We start from the raw sequence: 22795 nt of genomic DNA, 5'->3' as shown, positions 1-22795 counted from the left end.
TGGGCTAGAAAACTTCTCTTACCTGCCAATCTTCTATCTTTGCAAAACTCAATCATGTTCTGTAAAGTCAAAAAGAAAAACAACAATTTTCTCTACAAAACATTCAAACTAAATAAATATTTGAAGATAGAAAATCTTTTTTTCACAAATTACTGGATTCAACAATAAACAACCTGGAAAGGGTTGATATGCCGTATAACACAGCAACCAAATCTAAACAACCAGTATCCTACATCTTGACAAAGCCTGCGTCTCCCAATCCGACATGGAAGATTGTTGCCACATTTGAGCTGGTACACCAGCCACATCTCTCTCTCTCTCTCTTAAACATGGTTTAAATTAGAGTCTCTAATTTAACAGATACCACACTATCAAGCTTCAGCCCCTGTCCCATCGCCACAATGTTTAGTCCCTGTGCTTGATTTATAAGTACTTTAATGGAACGTGCTCTTGCTGCATTTATGCCCAAGGGCATAGTCAGGAAGGACCAGGGTGGGGGTGTGGATTCAAACTTTTGTAGCAAAAATTTTACAAAATATAATGTTTCATTTAGTAAAGTTTCGTTTTGTTCGGTTTTTGTCGTAATTAAGCCAACCTAAAAATTGCAATTAATGTTCCTGGAATGTTCTATAATGTGAAATTCAAATATTCTGATTGATTTATGAAATTTTTTATATAATTTCTGAATCTATGTCATTAATAAATAATAATAACAGAATAAATGTCATTATTATAAATGTCAATAATTACGGCAACGCAAAAAATGCGTTACCATAATTATAACTTTTCATGTTTCATAGTTTTTTTGTTAAGTCTTAGTACCTTTTGCCACATTATGGTTGTAATTAAATAATTATGGATGTACAAAACAAAATGAAAAATGAACAAAACGAAACGATATAAAAGTTCCATATTGTTTTTGTACAAAAAAATAAAATAAAATAAAAATAAATTAGTAAATATTTTAAACGAAACAGAACTAAATGAAGTGAATCCAACCCGGCAAAATTTCCCTATACGTAGGTAAACTTTGAGGCGTTATTGTAAAATAGCAGGTAAAATCAATTCACAAGCAGTAAATAATTCCCCAATTAGCAGGCAAATTATTTACGACAAGACAAATATTTACCTATATCTGGCTGCCATACTGGTGCTTTAAATTACTGAAAACAATCTGGTTGACTTTCTTGATGGAGAGAGGGTCCAAACAGCATAGAAAGCACGGCTGGTACGTCCTTGTTTTGCCTCCTTCTCAACATAAATTGCTCCAACCAACCCAACAATCAATAAAATTATGCCCCTTCACTATAAAGGTACCTAGATGTTCTCAGACTGTTTTCCATTGGAATTTCCTCCCTGCTCCTTGTTTTCCTGACTGTACCAATATGCAGAAATTTTAATGTAATGTGAACAAGTATCTCTGCTTAGCATGTCCCTATTAATCTGGTTGAAAGTAGAGCCTCTAATCTAACAGATACCACACTGACTACCAAGCTTCAGCCCCTGTCCCATCGCCACAATGTTTAGTCCTTGTGCATGTTTTATAAGTACTTTAATGGAATGTGCTCTTGCTGCATTTGTACCCGAGGGCATAATCAGGAAAATTTTGCAGACAAGTAGTTATCGAGATATAAAAACCTGTATTATGCACTGTAATTCTCTGGCGGCCATGTTTTACCCTCTTATGTCCCAATGACAATGTGCTGTGGCTGAGATGAATATAAGTTTAAAAAAAAATCTTCAATAAAAATAGTTTAAAAGAAATAATAATTGAACTAAAAGTAACCGAGCAGTCAAAACAAAAAAAAAAATCTTCAATAAAAATAAATTAAAAGAAATAATTATTGAGTCAAAAGTAATGGGGCAGTAAAAAAAATCTTCAATAAAAATAAATTAAAAGAAATAATAATTGAGTCAAAATTAATCGGGCGATCAAAACAACAACAAAAAAATTCACATTTAAAATAAATCAAAATAAATAATTAAATCAAAAGCAACCGACAGTCAAAACAAACAAAATCCAACAAAATAAATTAAAAGAAAAAATAATTGAGTCAAAATTAATCGGGCAATCAAAACAACAACATAAAAAAATTCACATTAAGAATAAATCAAAAGAAATAATTAAATCAAAAGCAACCGACAGTCAAAACAAATTAAAATAAATTTCAACAAAATAAATTAAAAGAAATCATAAATGAGTTAAAAGTAATTAGCAGTCAAACTAAAAAAAATCTCCAATAAAAATGAATTAAAAGAAATAATAATTGAGTCAAAACTAACCGGACAGTCAAAAAAAAAATCTCCTATAAAAATAAATTAAAATTAATAATGCTAAATTTTTATATTAGGTCTACCCTGCACAATTTTCTTTAAAATGACGATTTTTGTTGGTTTTCGACTATGCTGAATACGAAAATCACATTTAAATTTTGCAGACAAGTAGTTATCGAGATATAAAGACCTGTATTATGCACTGTAATTCTTTGGCGGCCAGGTTTTTATGTGATAAACAAGTTTACTTCTCTGCAAAGTAGATTTTTTATCGCGCTTGCGTGCATGTAAAAACATGGCCACCAGAGAATTACAGTGGATAATACAGGTTTTTATATCTCTAAAAGTTATTATCTGCAACATTTAAATCTGATTTTCTTATTCAGCATAGTCGAAAACCTATAAAAGTCGCCATTTTAAAGAAAATTGCAGAGGTGGACCTAATGTAAAAACATACCGAAATAATAATTGAGTCAAAAGTAACCGGACACTCAAAACAGCAACAACAAAAAATCTCCAATAAAAATAAATTAAAACAAATAATCGAATCAAAACAAGAAAAAAATCTCTGATAAAAATAAATTAAAAGAAATAATAATTGAGTTAAAAGTGACCGGGCATTAAAAAAAAAAAATCTGGTGGCTATTTAGACTCTTACACACACACATACACACACACACACACACACACACACACATATATATTCAAATAAATCTTTATAATAATACGATAAGGCAATCCATTTTTATATTTAGCTATCACTTTTCACACACGTTTTTAAAAAATGTGATGGTCCGATCAGCACAGATTTCGATTAAGATAAACATTACTGATTTTACCCATTTTAAAATAAATTGTTCTCAAATCAAAATATGTTGTCCCATCGACTGGAACAGTACAATTTTAAAAATAAATATATTTTTGAAAAGTAACATTTGTTTCATTGATGTAAACTATATTTAGCCAACAATTATTTTCATGGTGATGAGACAGAGAATGTCTATTGTTTAAAATATAATTAAATTGCTACAATTTTTAATTTACACTCCTATAATTTTTTTTGTGTGTGTATTGATATTCATATTAAAACCCATTTTTCTATTTATTTCCCCACGAAAGCAAATTAGACATAAGCTCGTTTTTAATGAGGGGGGGGGGAGCTCCCCTAAAACAAGGACAAAAAAGGGGCACTCTGGCAGTATCCAAAAAAAATAGGAATTGTCTTAGTATGAAGGGTTTCCCCTACATTGACCAAGGACCATTTAACTTCACTTTGATCTTGGCCCAAAGACCAAGAAAGTAAAAAGGCAAGCCTTTTTACTATTTATTTAAAAAGAAAATACAACTTTATTATATATGGGTCACGGAATTGCATTCATCTGCAAAAGATCTAGCTAATTTGCATATTCTTTTAAACATTCATTTTGATTAATTCTGTATTCGTTTTTGCGGTTTTCTTATGGGATGATCATCTTTAGTTAACTACTACATATAATTATATTCATGCAGATATTCTACATGATTTATACTCGCATAATATTTGTGTAAAATGCTTATAGTAAACACAAACCTGTTTCTATATATATTTATGTATGTGTGTATAGTTTTGTTTTAAAAATTTTGCCTACCAAACTCCTGTCAGTTTTTGGTCTACAGACATAAAACTTAATATATATGGTATTTGAACCCATGCAAAACTTTATATTTGGGTTTTAGCCGGGGAAAATCAGAGCAAAAGTGTAAAAATTTTAAAAATGGAATTTGCCAGGTGAAGGTCGAACGACGGCATTACGAATATGCCTGTGTAACGTAATAGCTATTAGTTCATGTTTTAATTTTTAACCTTGCAGCAAACATGTCTTCATAGCTCAGGCAAAGGAAAAAATAAATCGTAAGGTAAACATTTTGGTTTCGATTCTCGGTGGTGGCGCATGAGAAATTTAAAAAAAAATTTTTTTTTTTAACTTTTTAAATCATTACTAAATATTGGATCCAATATAATATAAAAATAAATACGAAATTTGTATTAATCAGAATATCATATTTAAATGTATTTTACGAAAGGGAAATGCCGGGAAGCTTGCTAGTAAATTAAATAAAGAAGAAATATAAATGTTTTGTTTATTTAAAGAATATTAAACTGAAAATGGCAATTGCTTTATAGAAGAAGAAAGAGTATTTTTTAATAGTATTGATCCTGACAGACAGCTATTATTTCAAAATGAAGGAGCTTTTAAACCTGAAATAATAATATGAGACAAGAAGGAGAAAGAAGCAACCTTAGTAGAAGTTAGTGCCCCCCAATGTTTCTGGGTTAAACAGAAATGGAAGGCAAAAGGTAACAAAAACTCAAAACTCAAAAAAAAAAAAAAAAGTGAAATCTTAGGAAGAGCTCTATAATCCCAGTAATTATAGGAACACTAGGGCTCATGAAAATTTTTTTTCAAAAAACTATCTGGTAAATATATCCGATGAACCATATGCAAGAGTGCTACAAACTATTGCGCATAAAGGGATAGTTAGAATCTTAAAAAGATCTCTCGGTTAGAATGTCTGAGATAGAGGGCGAATGTCTGGCAAACCCAGCAAGAACAAAATGATATAGTAAATTATACAGATTAGTGTAGAAAATATCCCCAGGATTTTGATAGAAATGTTGTTGTTGTTGTACTACTACTACTACTACTACTACTACTACTACTACTAAGTGTATGTTAATCAACGTTTGTTTCTGTAAGGCTTTTTTCCTGTACATTTAATCTTAAAGAATACCCGTCTTAGAATAGGTAAAAATTAATTTCCTAAACAAAATAGGTTTGCACGATTTTTATATCTCCTTATAAAGATTACATCAAAGATATAATGATATTAAACCTTATATCTAAACTCCTTATTCTAATTTTGATCAAAATTCACTTTGATTCAAGAATGTCTTAAGGGTTTTAAGAAAAAATCTAAATCAAAATTCAAGGAATCTTGCTTAATTGATATCTAATAGATATGGCTTAAATCTGAAATATTTGAATTTTCAAATAGAAAGTCATGACCATATTATTATCCACCTAAAAACCCTTTAACATAATCAAAATAAACAAATTTTGGAATATATTTATTAATTAATGTCTAATAGCAATGCTAATGTGTAACAATTTGAAAGTTGTATTTGGGACCATAAAATCGATGCAACCGAATAATGATTTAAAATCCAAGGTCTACTTTTGTCTCATTAGAATGAATTTTAAATAATACAATTGTAGAGTGGAAAACATTGTTTTCTTAAAGACAGTTATAATTAATGTCCATAAAAAAAAACTAAGGCAGACGCCAAATTTGAGACTATTTTTCGATTGAGTAGATTTAGCGTCCCAAATTCGGCTTTCAAATTGGTACCACTCTAATTTATTAGCACTTTAATAACTATTGTTAAAATTTCAAAAAAATATCTGAATTTTTACAAAGGGCAACCACTTAATCTTTGCACCGTTTGTATAAAATTAAATACCTGATTTAGCCAACATTTTCCACCATTCCACCTTGTACTAGTGTTTCAAAATTTATAATGATCGGTTAATTACTTTAGGAGTGAATCCTATACAATGAAATATATAAACATACATAATCAAAAAATAAACAGAGATAAGCTGTCTCCTTATGAGGATAAAATCAAAATATAAACTGTCTCCTTAAGAAGATTAAATCAAAATATAAGCTGTCTCCTTATGAAAATGAAATGAAAATATAAGCTGTCTCCTTATGAGGATTAAATCAAACTATAAGCAGAGATAAGCTGTCTCCTTATGAAGATTAAATTAAAATATAAGTTGTCTCCTTATAAAAATTAAATAAAAATATAAGCTGTCTCCTTATGAAAATTAAAATTAAATATAAGCTGTCTCCTTATGAAAATTAAATAAAAATATAAACAGAGATAAGCTGTCTCCATTATGCAAAGTAAATCAAGCTGTAATGATGTTAAACCATTATGTCTAGAATTCTTTTTCCAATTTTGATTAAAATCCATTAAATAATTTTGATACTATAAAATGTATTTAAGTTTAAAGGCTTTTAAGAAGAAATCTAAATCAAAACCCAGGCAATCTTACTTAACTGGTGTAAATACTATACATAAAAATATATAAATAAAATAAACATACCTAACTTTACATAAACAGAGATAAACTGTCCAGTGAGGATCACGCATTCAAGCTGGGCGTATGAGCTTCTCGGCACTGATGTGCGATAATTAAACTTTATCAGTTTGCAACTCGGTTTCATACTGCATAACAACGAGGCCAAATCATGGTAGCAATTCTGCTATACAAAGATATCCGCTCAACAAGGAAGAAACAAATACGGCCGTGCTGATAATTAGGTGTCTATTTAAGATGAGATGGTGGAGTTGGACGATGAAAAAAAAAAAAAAAAAAAAAAAAAAAAAAACAAACAGGGGTGGCCGGCAGTTTGTGGCGTTGAAAATTTCAGTCAAAAATCAATATAGGATAAGTTTACGTTTGTTTAGAAATTCAATACTTGCTGGAATATATTTATACCTTGCAATGCGATGGACGTACAAACGATGAAAGACAGCTTGCAACTAATGGTTTGCATAAGCAAACAACATAGTTGAGACTCCAAATCGATCCAGAAATTATCTGATTGGATCAAATTCTTAACTCTTACGAACCCAATATATCATATAGGTCTTCTAAGAAGAACTTGTTGTGTAACAGCTCTGTCCTTCATAGAGCTCCCAAGCACAAATATTACAAGTACTAAGATACGAAAGGGAATGCAATTAACGCTTATATTACAGTTGATAAAAGAAAAAAAAAACAAAAAAAAAAAACGCAAATATAACATTATATACAATTAAGTTTTGTTTTCCTAAAGCGTTTTTTTTTTTCATATCTGTTTCAATCACATAAAATACATTCTAAAATATTCCTCAGCTTGGGGATTAAATTATGTTAAAATAAAAAAGCTTCCAGAAAAGAAGTCCCTAATTTAACCCATTAGCGGCTGAATTAAGGGAAACTTTTAGATGTAAATGTATATATTTTTGAACGTCCCATTAATTGGGATGTTAGTGGGTAATGGGTTAATAGATCCTACTCTGTTAACCAAATCCGGCCACCGTCCCATCGCCAAAATGTTCCATTCCTATGTTTGTGTTACAAGTATTTTAAGTGAATGTGCTCAGATAAACTTGCTGCTATAATGCTCCATATCCGCTAAATTGCGCCCCTTCACCACGTTTTGTGTTACTGCAATAGTTATTTTCCTTGAACTGCTAGCCTGTTGAATTCGTTCTAATCAACCATAATTTACAATTAACTTAGCAAGTAACAGATCTTATACTACACAGTTTATCTAAACGCTGTCTACAATTCTTGATTCTGCCATTTTTGTTGGATTCAGAAGTCGGTACAAAGCAGCTTACACCTAATCACATAGCTTTGTGAAACTTGAAAAAGCCATACAAAGCAGTTTACACCCGACCACATAGCTTTGTGAAACTGACAAAGCTATACAAACAAGTTTGTACCTGATCACATTGCATCTGATCACATAACTATGTAAAACTGACAAAGCTACACAAAATAGTTATCATCCTATCATATAGCTATGTGAAACTGACAAAGTTTTGCAAAATATTTTGCATCTGACCATACAACTATGTGAAACTGAGATAGCTAAACTAAACAGTTTGCATCTGATCACATAACTATGCAAAACTGGCAAAGCTATACTATGCGGTTATCATTTGATCACAATATATGTGAAACTGAAAAAGCTATACAAAAAAGTTTGCATCTGACCATATAATTATGTGAAACTCATAAATCTATAAAATAAATTTGCATCTGACCATATAACTATCCAAAACTTTGAAAGCAATACTAAGCAGTTTGCACCTAATCACATAGCTATGCAAAACTGACAAAACTATACAAAGCCGTTTTTATCTGATCACGTATTTTAAACTGAGAAATGTATACTAAGCTGTTTGCATCTGATCCCATAATAATGTGAAACTGGCAAAGCAATACATAGAAGTTTTGAATTGATCGCATTACTATGTTCAACTGACAAAGCTATACAAAGAAGTTTGCACATGATGACATAACTATGTAAAACTGACAAAGCTTTACGAAGCAGTTTGTATCTGATCGCATAACTATGTGAAACTGATAAATCCGTACAAAGTTTGCATCTGACAACATTCCTATGTGAATCTGATAAAGCTATACAAAGTAGTTTGCATCTTATAACATAATTATGTAAAACTGACAAAGACGTTTGCATCTGATCACATAGCTATGTGAAACTGATAAAGTTTTATGAAGTTTGCATCTGATAACCTAAAATGTGATGATCTGACAAAGCTATACAAAGCAGTTGGCATCTGATCACATAACTATGTTCAACTGACAAAGCTATATAAAAGCAGTTTGCCTCGGATCACATAAATATGTAAAACCGATAAAGCTATACAAAGCCGTCTGCATCTGGTCACATAACTGTGTTAAACTGAGAAAACTATACAAAGCAATTTGCATATGACCCCATAACATTGTGAAACTGACAAACCTATACAAAGAATTGATCACGTTATTATGTGAAACTGACAAATCTATATAAAAGCAGTTTTCATCTGATGATATAACTATGTAAAACCGACAAATCTATACAAAGCATTTTGCATCTGACCCTAGAGCAATGTGAAATATGCAAAGCTATACAAAGAAGTTTTCACCTGATCACAAAACTTTGTTAAACTGACAAAGCTATACGAAGCAGTTTGCATCTGATCACATAACTATGTAAAACTGACAAAACTATATAAAAGCCGTTTGTATCTAATCACATAACTATGTTAAACTGACCAGGCTATACAAAGTTGTTTGCATGAATCACGATTACAATGTAAAACTGAAAAAGCTATACAAAGAAGTTTTAAATTAACCGCATTACTATGTAAAACTGACAAAGCTATACAAAGAAATTTGCACCTGATGACATAACTATGTAAAATTAACAAAGCTATACAAAGCAGTTTACGTCTGACCACATAACTATGTTAAACTGAAAAAGCTATACAAAGAAGTTTGCACCTGATGACAAAACTATGTGAAACTGACAAAACTTTACAAAGCAATTTTCACCTGATCACATAGCTATGTTAAATTCATATAGCAAAAAAGGGAAGTTGGCATCTGACAACATAACTATGTGCATCTGATAATGCACAGTAGTTTGCATCTTATCAGATAATATGTTAAACTAAAAAAGTTGGCATCTGATCGCATAGCTACGTGAAACTGATAAAGCTATACAAAGTTTGAATCTGACAATGGAAAATGTGAAACTGACAAAGATATACAAAGTCTTCATATGATCACATATGTAAATTCGACAACCTGTACAAAGTCGTTTGTACCTGATCACATAACTATGTTAAACTGAGAAAGCTATACAAAGCAGTTTGTATCTGACCCCAGGACAATGTGAAACTGGCAAAGCTATACAAAGAAGTTTGCACCTGATGACAAAACTATGTAAAACTGACAAAACTTTACAAAGCAGTTTGTATCTGATCATATAACGATGTTAAATTGATATAGCTATACAAAACAGTTTACATCTGATCGCATAAGACGTTAATATCTGATTACATAACTATCTGAAACTGAAAAAGCTATACAAAGAAATTTTCACCTAATCACATAATTATGTTAAAATGATGAAGCCATACACAGCAGTTTTCATACCGTATCACAAAACTTTATTAAACTGACAAAGCTATAGAAATCTGCATTTGATCACATAACTCTTAAACTGACAAAGCTATATAAAAGCAGTTTTCATCTGATAACCTGACTATTTAAAACTGACAAAGCTTTACAAAACAGTTTGCATCTGAGCACATAACTATGTTAACTGACAAAGCTATACAAAGCCGTTTGCATCTGATCACATAACTATTTTAAACTACTGATATAGCTATACAATGTATGCATCTGACCACAAAACTATGTGTGACTGAGAAAGCTATACAAAGCTGTTTGCATATGATCACATAACTATGTTTAACTGAGGAAGCTATCCAAAGTTTGCATCTGACCAAAAAGAAAATGCGGTAATTTGATATAGCTATACAAGGCTGTTTGCAACTGTTCTTCATAGCTTTGTGAAACTGAAAAAGCTTTACAAAGCAGTTTGCATCTGATCACATAACTATTTTAAACTTATATAGTTATTTAAAGTTTGCATCTGATCACATAACTATGTGAAACTGATAAAGCTATACAAAGTTTGCATCTGACCATATTACTTTGTGAAACTGACATAGTTTTAGAAATTTGACCATATAACTATGTTTAACTGAGAAAGCTATGCAGTTTGCATCTGATCACAAAAAATGTGATAATCTGATAAAGCTATACAAAGCTGTTTACATCTGACCACATTACTATGTGAAACTGATAAAGCTATACAAAGCAGTTTACATATGATCACATTATTATGTGTGAAACATGAAGTTATACAAAGAAGTTTACATCTGATCACATAAGTATCTGAAACTGAGAAAGCTATACAAAGCAGTTTGTACCTGATGTTAAATGAACCTACTTATATGTTAAAAGAACTTATCTGTCGGGTAAAGTATCTACTTTATAGCTCTGTACTTCATAGTAGCCCTAAATAGAAATCTTACAAGTACGAAGCTATGGGAAAGAATGCCAAGTACAATTTATGCATTTATCACAGTTGATAAATAAAAAAACAAACAAAAAGAAAACAATGTAAGCACATATATATATATAATAAATTGACTGCAGAAATTCCTCTCTGGACCAAAATATCATAGGCTTGCAACAATAGATCCAACATACAAACTCAATACATCTAGGCTAATAGCTGCTATCTTATGTTGCTTTCGAACACAATTTTAGACACATTCAGTCATGATAATAAAATACTGATTGCATCCTACAACAAACCTCATCATAATCACAACATCTTTAGAGGAAGGAGTCTTATTTTTCTCTCTAAATATTTAGTATTACCACTGCTACCAGTTGTCATCAGCACAAATTCTACAGGTTCCACAGATCTGTGATTACACCAACCATAACTGGCTCATAAATACATAGACCTAACATAATCTTTCCAATTTCCTATTCATAAATAATAAAGGCTCCCTTGCTAAAGTCCCTCCATTCTGATTGGCTGAGCTCTGAAAATTCTCATATTCTGGAATCCAGTTCTTTGCTTTATAAATGAATGCTTACAAACATTAAAATATGGCATCACTAAGAGACATACTATTTTTCCCGCCATCAAGTTCATTTAATGCAAAGGTAAAAAAACAACAAAAAAAAAACAAAAAAAAAACAAAACAAAAAGAAACAAATTAAAAAATATGGAAGTTTATTTGTTAATTAATTTATCTTTTTGATGCGATTTGACGACATTTATAGGTTTTCCGGTATTATGATAATGAATATCACATGTAAAATTGTCGCTGACAAATAGTTTTTATGCAATAATGTTATGCTTTCCGATGCCCAACTAAAAAACGCACATGTGTGCGGTGTTTGGCTTATGGCAAGACTATTTGTTATTCATTTACAGATTACCCGAAAGCCTATAAATGTCATCAAATTAAGGCGAATTTGAAACGCGGTGAAAAACAACCAATTTTACTTTTTTAACCTTGAATATTACCTTTATTAATGCTATATAGAGAATATATAGAGAATATGGCTAAATTGAGGATGTAAACTCTCAACTGAGTTGATGAGGTTAGCTTCCAAATATTTGCGTTTTTTAATTAATATGCCCCCCAAAAAATATGGACGTTTATTGGACGAAATAAAACGAACTTACTTTTGCCAACAAATTTATTTCTGCAACATATTTTTTTTAATAAAATTCCATAATTTTTTTTCATTGGAAACAAATCTTAATAAAAAAGATGCGATTATTTGAAGGCTAAACTCTTCAATATATAAATATATATGAAATGCGTTAGTTTAAAACATCACCAATCTACACAAGCACACAAAAAATAACAATAATGACGTGTAAAATGCGTAAATGTTTATATATTTACGCACACACTCTTTGTTTTTCGATTTGGATTTTTGTTTGAGAAAATCTGGCTATACTTATTAATTTGGCCTTTTTTTCTGAAAGATTTGGCTTCAAATATTTAGTAGTCTGACAACCCAATTACGGTTCACTATTAGACACGTTTACCCATTTAGAACCTTCAAAATACGCATAACTTTCAGATTTCATTTACTTTTTTTTTTTTTTTTTTCACTTATTCGTAAATTTTTCAGGCGATTATCAGCGCTTACAGGTTTAAATTTATAACGTTCTACTACAGTGAACACCCACTTTTTGGCTACTCCCTTCTTAATACTGTTAGTGCATTTAGATTTTTCCTTTTCAATTTTTCGCAAATTTCTACAGCGCTTATCATAGATAAGCTTAGCTGTCACATTACCAAAATACCTTAGAAAAAATTGTATACACCTTACCAACAGAAAAGGGAAACATTTAATGGCTAGGGGCAGCATTAACAACTGACGTGGCAAAAAAGTGTGTTTCATTTATTAGAACGTTATCATTACAAATCGATCCCCGACTTTTACAGTCATTGAAAATACTACCTTAAATTTATTTTTTAATCTGAAAATTAAGCCTGTACTCGATAATCGGCAGAAAAAATTACAACAAAGTTAAAAGAAAAAATTTAAAGGCTATGAGAATCATTGCTCAGGTCCGCTGTAGTCTTATTTGGTTGTTTCTTTTCCTCATGACACAATGATCACACGTTAGGTGAAAACACAGAATAATCATAAACATAGTTTAAGATACTAACATTGCTACTTTGTCACGGTACATTCATTTTGATCACGGCAGTGGTTCCCACTAAAACCGTAATTTGATTGATTTTTTTTGTTTTTTTTTTATATAGGTGGGATAGGGAGCATACTTCCACTGGGTAACGCCGGTACATAGATTCTGCTAGTTATACATAATAACATTTTTTTTTAAGGAATGATGGAGATTTTTTAATCTTATGAGGAAAGAGTTGCTGTATAGATATCCATCCTCTGGTCTTGATAGGTATGAGGAAAAAACGGGGTACCATAGTTTATTCATAAGGATAAACTTCTACAATTGCAATCAATTTTATTTATACAATTTCATAAACACAACAAGTATAAATGAAGAAGTGGTCCAGAAACAAATATATCATTCAAACACTAGCGTGTTTGAATATATGGTTAAGTGTTAAGTTTTACTCATTTAGAACTGCTTTAAATCTTCACCGTTCACTCATTTTGCGACCAAATTTCAAACAATTTTTACAGTTCACGAGTCACCTCAGCTATATTTTGAAATAAAAATGTTCAATTTTCGTTTATTAGAACAAAAGTTATAATAAAATTACTGGTGTTCAAACGTCTTCAGAATAAATAAAGAATGTGACAGACGATTTCTTCTGATTGGCTGTTAGTTACCATAGCAACTTTTTCGTCGTCAACACCTTCAGCTTTGCATGTTGTCGAACTCCCAAGGGGGACGTCGCTCACATGCCATCTTATTTTGGTTATATATAGAGTTAATAAAAGTGATGCTCTTTGCTGTGCTAGGCCTGATAATCTTTCACTTACAATGTCGCCCATTAATTTTGTTTCTCTCTTTTTTGCCATTTGCTACAGTTGATAATCTTTCGCTTACGGTGTCACCCGTTATGTCTGATTCTCTCTCTTTTTTTTTGTCCCTTTTTTTCTGTTTATTTACTTAATTACATCTTTTATTTGATTTTTTGGGTTTGTATTACTGTACACATAGATTCGAAAAAGTTGTCAAAAAACAAATATAGAACAAATAAATGTTATCAAAGGCAAGATAAGTTACTTTTCTACCTAACTGGATATATTTTTTGTGTTTTTATTCAGTGTAACATGTTTATTCAGCTCGAAAAACATGCAATGTTTACCGATGTATTGGAAAATTCAAAATGGCAGCCGACTGTCTCTCGGAGAGGGTACGTCTGGGAAAAGGTATTATAAATAATAAACTAGACAAAATACTGTTAGAAATTCGCTCAATATATGTTACCGTGACATAAGTTGACATGTATTCGGTTGTTTTCTAACAGTATTTTGTCTAGTTTATTATTTATAATACCTTTTCCCAGACGTACCCTCTCCGAGAGACAGTCGGCTGCCATTTTGAATTTTCCAATACATCGGTAAACATTGCATGTTTTTCGAGCTGAATAAACATGTTACACTGAATAAAAACACGTGAATTATATCCAGTTAGGTAGAAAAGTAACTTATCTTGCCTTTGATAACATTTATTTGTTCCATATTTGTTTTTTGACAACTTTTTCGAATCTATGTGTACAGTAATACAAACCCGATTTTTTTATTTGTTCAATTTAAGAAGTTGGTAATAATTTTTTTATGGATTGTTGAAATGTGTATGATATTGAACACAAAAAAAACAAAAGTCTATTTGTAAAGAGCCGCGCGTTGTATCTCAGTGGTTGTGATTTTTGCGTTGCCTACACACAGTCCCAACATTGCAAAATACACACACACACACACATATATATATATATATATATATATATATATATATATATATATATATATATATGTTATAAATTTCAAACAAGTAAAATATGTGTTTATTTTCCTAATATTACGTTGTGATTTGGCTTTCAAGCGCATTTGATGCGTATTTTATTTTATTCAAATTAAATCAACGTTTCTATATCGAACTCACACCCTTGTTATTCTCGCGTTGCCTACACACAGTTCCAACATGTCAAAATACGACCGCTGAGATACAACGTGCGGCTCTTTACAAACAGACTTTTCTTTCTCCAACTTTACAACATGGCAAGGAAGAAGAAAAAAAAAAGAAAGAAAAACAACATACTGAGAATGGGGTATAGCTCTGAAATATATTTATGTTATAAATTTCAAACAAGTAAAATATTTATTTATTTCCTAATATTACCTTGTGATTTGGCTTTCAAGCGAACTTGATGCGTATTTTATTTTATTCAAATTAAATCAACGTTCCTATATGGAACTCACACCTTGTCGTTAACTATAGAGTTGTTATTTACTCTCGATTTCTGTAAAAAAAAACACACACACACACACACATTTTCAATCAGTAGATATTTTCGTAAACGTAAAATTACACTTATGGAGGATGATCTATAGATTTTTGCTTCACTATTGGTTTAAAATCAATAAATATTTATTATTTTATCATTATTAACCAGCAATGGAAGATTTTACTTTAAATAAAATCAAATAAAAAAAAGACAATCAAAAGAATCGTTTTGGCATCGGAAAATAGACACACATTTTTCCGATTCCGATACCAATTCCGATACCCCCAAATGTTCTGATTTTTTCGATTCCCGATTCCGATTAATCGTCCCACTACTAGATAAAATAATATTTATCGATTTTAAACTAATGGTAAAACTAAAATCTATACACCATCTTCCACGCGTGTATTTTTACGCTTGAGAAAATATCTACGTATTTAACATGTGTTTCTACGGTAAATAACAACTCTATTGTTAAACATTTAGAGATTTATAAAGAATCGGAATCGAATCGGTAATTGTATGGGAATCAGAGATTTAGTACTGAATCCATGATTGTATCAGAATCGGGAAAAATATTGGAATCGTCACATCACTAGTACAGCGTGAGTCACGGGAAACGGATATTTTTTAGAACGCCCTTTGTTCCCCTTGAGTAAGGGATAGGTAGTGAGGAAGGTAGTCTTTAAACCTACATAAGATATCATTTAGTTGTTTGTTATTTGTTTATCTTTTAAATTTTGTTTTAGTTATTGATTTTGAATTTTTTTTTTCAGTTCATTACCCTCATGCTACCATGGAGTCGTGAATATCGTGTGTTTGCTTATGACTTAAAAACATCCGTTTCCTCTGACTCACCCTGCATTTACCTAACAGTTTTGCATGTTGTCGAACTCCCAAGCGGAAATATTATAAGTACTGAGATATGAAGAGAAATGTCAGGTACAATTTATGTATGAATTACAGTTAATTAAAAAAAAAAAAAAAAAAATTACATATAATCAAAGTTTGGTTCTCCAAACTTTTTTTTATATATATTTTAATCACACAAAATATATCCCAAAATATACCTCAGTTTTAGGATTGAGTTATATTAAAAAACAAAACAAAAAAAAGACTTTTATTTTAATTGTTCTAATTAGCCAAAATTTACCATTAATTCTGCAGGTAACATATGTCTTACTATGCGCTTTACTTTATACACTGTCTATCACTCTCGATTCTGTCATCCTCATTGGATTCAGTAGTCGGTATTCACTTCCAATGGAAAGCAAATTGCTCATAACAACATGTTTATATTAAACCTTGTTTTCTAACAGTGCTGTACTTCATAGAGCTTGAAAGCAGAAATATTCTGACTTCATGAGGGAAGAGAGACGGAAAAAATATCGTTATCACATGCGGCAGTAGGATTGACAACCGTCAACTAGACAAGAAACGTAAACTAAACTCTTCTGTTTACACGACTTAATACAGAAAATACCATCAACATAACCTGATACGAACCTGAACAACTCTGCTGATACGATTCCAAACATCTCTATTGAAACGACACGACACGTCGAAGTATCCCGAGACGATCCTGAACAATGTCGTCAAAATGACCCTACACGATTCCAAACAACTTCATCGTTGAACGACTTGACACGATCTCGAGCAACTCCGTACAAACCACACAGTACCAGAGCAACCTCAGCAGTCACTCCGTGAACGACTCTGGTGTCGGCTTTTTTATAGCCCTTGGACGAACTCATTTTCGCCGTAAGTAGGTCCGACTAAGACATTGAGACACAATTCTTGAGCACTTCTACGCAGGTTTGTCACAAATATTACCAGTACTGAAGTATGAAGAAGAATGCCAAGTACAATTTACGCATTTATTACAATTAATAAATATAAAAAACGTAAACGCAACATTATACATAATCAACGTTTGTTTCCCTAAAGCGTTTCTTTTTTTTTAGAGGGGGGTCATACAATTTTAATCTTGGAATTTGGAATATAGACTGTTTGCCATTTATTTGTATATGCTCTGTGATCACATCGATCTTCCTAAATGAAAAGATTAGTATAAATAAAGGGTGAAATATAATTGAATAAGCATATTTTTCCCCATAAATACACCTTTAATATATATATATATATATATATATATATATATATATATATATATATATATATATATATATATATATACTAGCATTTCAGCCCGGTGTTGCCCGGGTGTTTGGATGTGTATGTTGAGCAAAAAAAAAAAAAAAAAGTGATAGTAGGCAGGCAGGCTCGAACACATACCGCGAAGGAGGAAAAGAACGGGGAAAAAACCTGACGTCTTTGCGGTTACGACCACAGCCAAACCTGAAGTAACTCATGTTTAAATTAAGGCTAGACAATCGAAAGGAGAGGATAACTTTCAAAAATATCGGCGAAAAAAGGGACCCCCCCCTGTAGAAAAGTGCCTAGTTGAAGGGGAAGATATTAATGTTTTTAGCCAATTTTTCGATATTTGTCGTATGAAAGATCGAACTTCCGAACGATTCTGATCTTGGTAAAATCCGTCGCCTTTGTCGAAAGTTTTAGGCACACATGCAAACATACATACATACATACATATATTGGTAACTGAAAATTTTCGACCCAAACCGATGAAAAGGCTTTATGTAAAATTTCAAATATTTAGACCAGAAATTGTCTGAGTAATTTGGTAGGGACCGTAGAGGTCAATTTTTTTTAACTTTGACCCCTATTATGACCCCTTAACATTTATTGTTTTGGGCTCAAATCAAGTTATTAAGTTAGATCCATGTCCAAGAGAAGCTATATCTAAAATTTCAAGTGTTTAGACCAGAAATTGTCGGAGGAGTTTGGTAGAGTTCTCAAAAGTCAAATTGTTGAACTTTGACCCCTTAACAGCCAAATTTCTGGCCGAAAACCGATCACAAAGATTTTCCCAAATCTCAGTACTCTGTATATCAAATATCGAGTCTTTAGACTGAAAATTGATAAATTTATTGCGTAGGGAAATGTACACACATACACATAGACACGTTCACTTTATATATATATATATATATATATATATATATATATATATATATATATACTAGCATTTCGGCCCGGCGTTGTCCGGATGTTTTTTAGGTGTATGTTGAGAAAAAAAAACGTCAATTTTTTCAACTTCGACCCATGTTATGACCCCTTAACATTTATTGTTTTGGGTTCAAATCGAGTTATTAAGTTAGATTCATGTCCAAGAAACCTATATCTAAAATTTCAAGTGTGTAGACCCCAAATTGTCGGAGGAGTTTGGAAGAGTTCTCAAAGGTCAAATCGCTGAACTTTGACCCCCTTAACAGCCAAATTTCTGGCCCAAATCTCAGTATATGTGTGTACATTTCCCTATGCAATAACTCTCTCAATTTTAAGTCTACAGAATCGAAATTTGATATACAGGGTACTGAGATTTGGGAAGATCGATGTGATCCGTTTTCGGCCAGAAATTTGGCGATTAAGGGGTCAAAGTTCAACGATTTGACCTTTGACAACTCTACCAAACTCTTCCCACAATTTTTGGTCTAAACACTTGAAATTTTAGATATAGGTTCATTGGACATGGATCTAACTTAATAACTTGATTTGAGCCCAAAACAATAAATTTTAAGGAGTCATAATAGGGATCGAAGTTAAAAAAATTGACCACTTTTTTTTGCTCAATATACATCTCCAAATACCTGAGCAACGCCGGGCACCCATGCTAGTATATATATATATATATATATATATATATATATATATATATATATATATATATATATATATAAAGTGACCTCGTCTGTCTGCTTTGCTGTGTGAGGAACTCTCTCTACCAAATTACCCTGTCAATTTTTGGTCTACACACTTAAAACCTTGGTATATAGGCGATTTGCATATGTGGAACAAATTCGATTTGGTTTTTAGCTGTAAAAATATCTGCTAAGAGGTCGAAATTTAAAAAATACCATAACTTGGCAGTCGTAAGTAGAATAAACGTATGCTTTCTACACTTGCGCAAATATACATTTATATCATTTTAGTTTTTATATGCATATAGACTTAACTCAAACAGTAACGAATAAAGCTAGAGATGTAAATGTTTTGGTTTCGATTCTAGCTGATGGCGCCCAGACTATATTATTATTATTTTATATCTTTTGTGATCTCTACACGCCAAGCGGCCACTGCTATATATTGGGTACAACATAATAATCAATAGAGAAATGGCTCTATAATAATAAATACGAAATCTGTATAAATTTTAAAAAATATCATATACAAGTGTACGCATGGTTGCCTGCTAGTATAGTAAAAACTAAAGATACAAAATAAGAGAGAAACCCTCGGAGCTTAGAATTGTGTTGATGATTAAACTTATCGCCAAAAGTGATTGATGCTCTCTTTTGCTTTCCACCTTTGAACGAGTCACGTGATAATGCAATTGTAGTAGGGGGGAGAAGGATGAACAGATTGAAAATGTCAAAATGGTGTCTGTACCTTTTTTGTTCAGATTTGTCAAAAGATTTGGAAATAGAAGAAATACCAGATGTTTTGCCTTGTTTTCTGACCCATAACATAGACGATGTGATTGCTGCACAGGTGTGGTGGGCTGGTGGGGTCCATAAGGATAACAAACGGGGAAGGGGGATGAAAAAAAATCTATTTTTCGAACTTTGACATACAAATTATATGAAAAGAATTGAGGTGACGAGCCGTGTTGACATAGTGCAAGGCGGCAGGGTGGGAGTCGCCAGTCATAAAACAAACACCTGCACAATAGAGATTGTTGACGTAATTGTCCCAGGCGGAAGTGCCGATATGAGTTGAAACGAAAGAAATGTTCTTTCCTCTTTTGCGATTGATTCTTGAGATGGTCTGCAGTACGACGATCTATTTTCTTTTGCGCTATCATGTTGTCACTCGCGGAGTGATTGATATTTTCCCAGTTAGAAAACTTTTGAGCATATGAGGCACTTCTGCCCAAACCTTCCCTCACTGTTTTTAAACAGTTAGTAAAAAAAAATACCGTTCCAAAGGTTATTTTGAAGTATATACAACAATATGAAAAGTGGTTAAAAAAACAACAAATATATATATATATATATATATATATATATATATATATATATATATATATATATATATATATATATATATATATAGATATTTTAACAAACTAGCAGGACCCGAAAAAAACTGCAGACGAAACGAAATACGAAATATTTGTTGCGGCATTTAGTTTTATATATATTTTATATACTTACTTTGTTTCGGTTTTTAGTTCATGTGTTGATGTCTTGTTGAATATTAATTAGGTATGCGTTTTTTTTTTTTTTTTGTCTCTGGTTTTTCCGAATGAAATTCATTTTAGAAGAACACACTCCACTTCTAAACTCGATCTTTATTTTTTTTCTCTTTCCACTTAGAGCCCACTACCATTTAGAGATGTACTAGGCTTGTTTTCCGGTTTGTTCAGAACCGCAAATCAGTGAGAGTTCTATTGTTTAGAAAAGATTGGGAGGGCTTTACTAACCGGTTTTCAATTCTTGTTGTCCCCATTGCTAATGAATTTGTTGCACTTGCGGAGAACTGTTTAACCTCAAATATTGTATACAAATGTGAAGTTATAACAAGTAATGCAACTAAAGTATATCTCGGAAACATCGAAACTTTCTTTAAGGACAGATATCGTAATCACCTAAAATCGTTTAAACAAGACCCTGAGAAAGAAAATAACACTACAAGTAACGAAACAACAACAATGTAGATAAAAATGAAACCAATAGAAGAGATGATAAGAATGATAGAGACAATCACAATAATGAGGATAGCAACAGAACCAATAGCAATAACAAGATTAACGAGAAAAAAAACTAAGAAAAACTCAACCACACTAGCATTATTGGTTAAGGAATTAAAGGAAAATAAAATGGAATATAAATTAAAATGGTCGATAGTAGGCAGAGCGCAAAAATATAAACCAAGCAAATAAAAAAGATGCAACCTTTGCATACTAGAAGCATACCATATACTAATATCAGAAGAAAAATTATTAAACAGACGACAAGATATAATTCACGGATGTCTGCACAGAAATCGATACATTAGACCAGACTAAAAACAACAACATAAACGGAAATGTAAAGCGAGTAACATAAAACAATAGATCGACCATGTAAGAATAATGTAACATAAATAGACCAACATAATGGGACGTAATGAGTACAATAAAACACTGGATGAATGTTATTAAAAATAAATAAAATGAAAAAGAAATAAACAATTAAATGAGGAAATGAACAAGAATCAAAATGTATAATATAGATAACGAAAATGATGTAAGGGAAGTAACTCTATTGATAAAAATATATTCCATGAGAGTGACCTCCCCTTGAAACAAAGGGCTAAACTAATCAATAATAATTCGAAACCAAACAAAATGAATATTAGAAGAAATACGCATAAATGTAGTAATAAAAATTATAAAAACATAGGTAAGAAAAATAATGGTAACAATGGAAATTAAGAATAAAACCAAAAATAAAAAATACGAAAATAAGGTTTATAACAAGAATTTTGGTTTGCACGGTACCAAAAATGGCCGACTTGTAACACCGCGGGGATGAAATTTCTATTCCCCAAATGAACGCACCAGATTTATCATGTACAAAATTAACTTTTTCTTGGTAACATCGGATTGAAATCACATCTGACGAGGTGATGAGAAAGAAATTTTTTTATGAAAACATAAAACCTAAAATTGTCATCCCATTAACGAAACATGATGAAGAGATCCAAGACGAAATAAACAAGAGTTGTAGAAAAGAAAAAAAATGCAAGTCTTTGAATTTCAACAAACTTTTGTAATATATATATATATATATATATATATATATATATATATATATAGAGAGAGAGAGAGAGAGAGAGAGAGAGAGAGAGAGAGACCCATTTAAAAGTAGCCAGAAAATATAGTAGAGAGGAGGAACATTCTTTTATTGTTTAAATTACCTGTAGTGTTATAAAAGATGCTTGAAGTGCTCTCCGTTGACATCTATGCATCCCTGGGCAACGTTTGCAGATACTGTCTGTAGATCTTCTCTGGTAATTCTCCTAATAGCGTTGTAATGTTCTCCCTTAGTTGGTCTAGATTGTAAGGATTATTTGCATAAACTTTTATTTTAAATCCCCCAAAGTTAAAAATCACATGTTAACAAGTCCGGTGAACGTGGTGGTTATAACCCTTTGCTTATTGTTCTCTCGTAAACATTTCATTAACTCGTATCAGTGGTCTGTGAGACGTGTGGCATGTAACGCCGTCTT

At 31.5% G+C, this 22795-nt stretch overlaps 1 protein-coding gene across 9 annotated transcripts in view; it reads right to left on the bottom strand.

Annotated features, from left to right (window-relative positions):
* The window catches only part of LOC145296292 (carbohydrate sulfotransferase 14-like), a 131200-nt gene that overhangs the window by 50264 nt on the left and 58141 nt on the right, over nucleotides 1–22795 (bottom strand). The window contains exon 1 of one of the 9 annotated variants that reach the window (XM_080142521.1): nucleotides 16946–17060. The exons of 3 other annotated variants lie outside the window; for them this stretch is intronic. Coding sequence is in view for 2 of the 6 variants with exons in the window: in XM_080142494.1 (XP_079998620.1) it covers nucleotides 6429–6549 (121 nt within the window). In the remaining 4 variants the exon portion in view is untranslated. Of the gene's footprint in view, nucleotides 1–6428; nucleotides 6898–16945; nucleotides 17061–22795 lie in introns of those variants that run through there. 5 more of the 9 variants (XM_080142501.1, XM_080142494.1, XM_080142524.1 and 2 more) reach the window with 5 other exon arrangements.

The sequence above is a fragment of the Euprymna scolopes genome, chromosome 2, assembly GCF_053919585.1.
Source record: "Euprymna scolopes isolate OS-2025 chromosome 2, ASM5391958v1, whole genome shotgun sequence".
NCBI classification, from domain to species: Eukaryota; Metazoa; Mollusca; class Cephalopoda; order Sepiida; family Sepiolidae; genus Euprymna; species Euprymna scolopes.
This window is presented reverse-complemented; position numbering and strand designations above follow the sequence as displayed.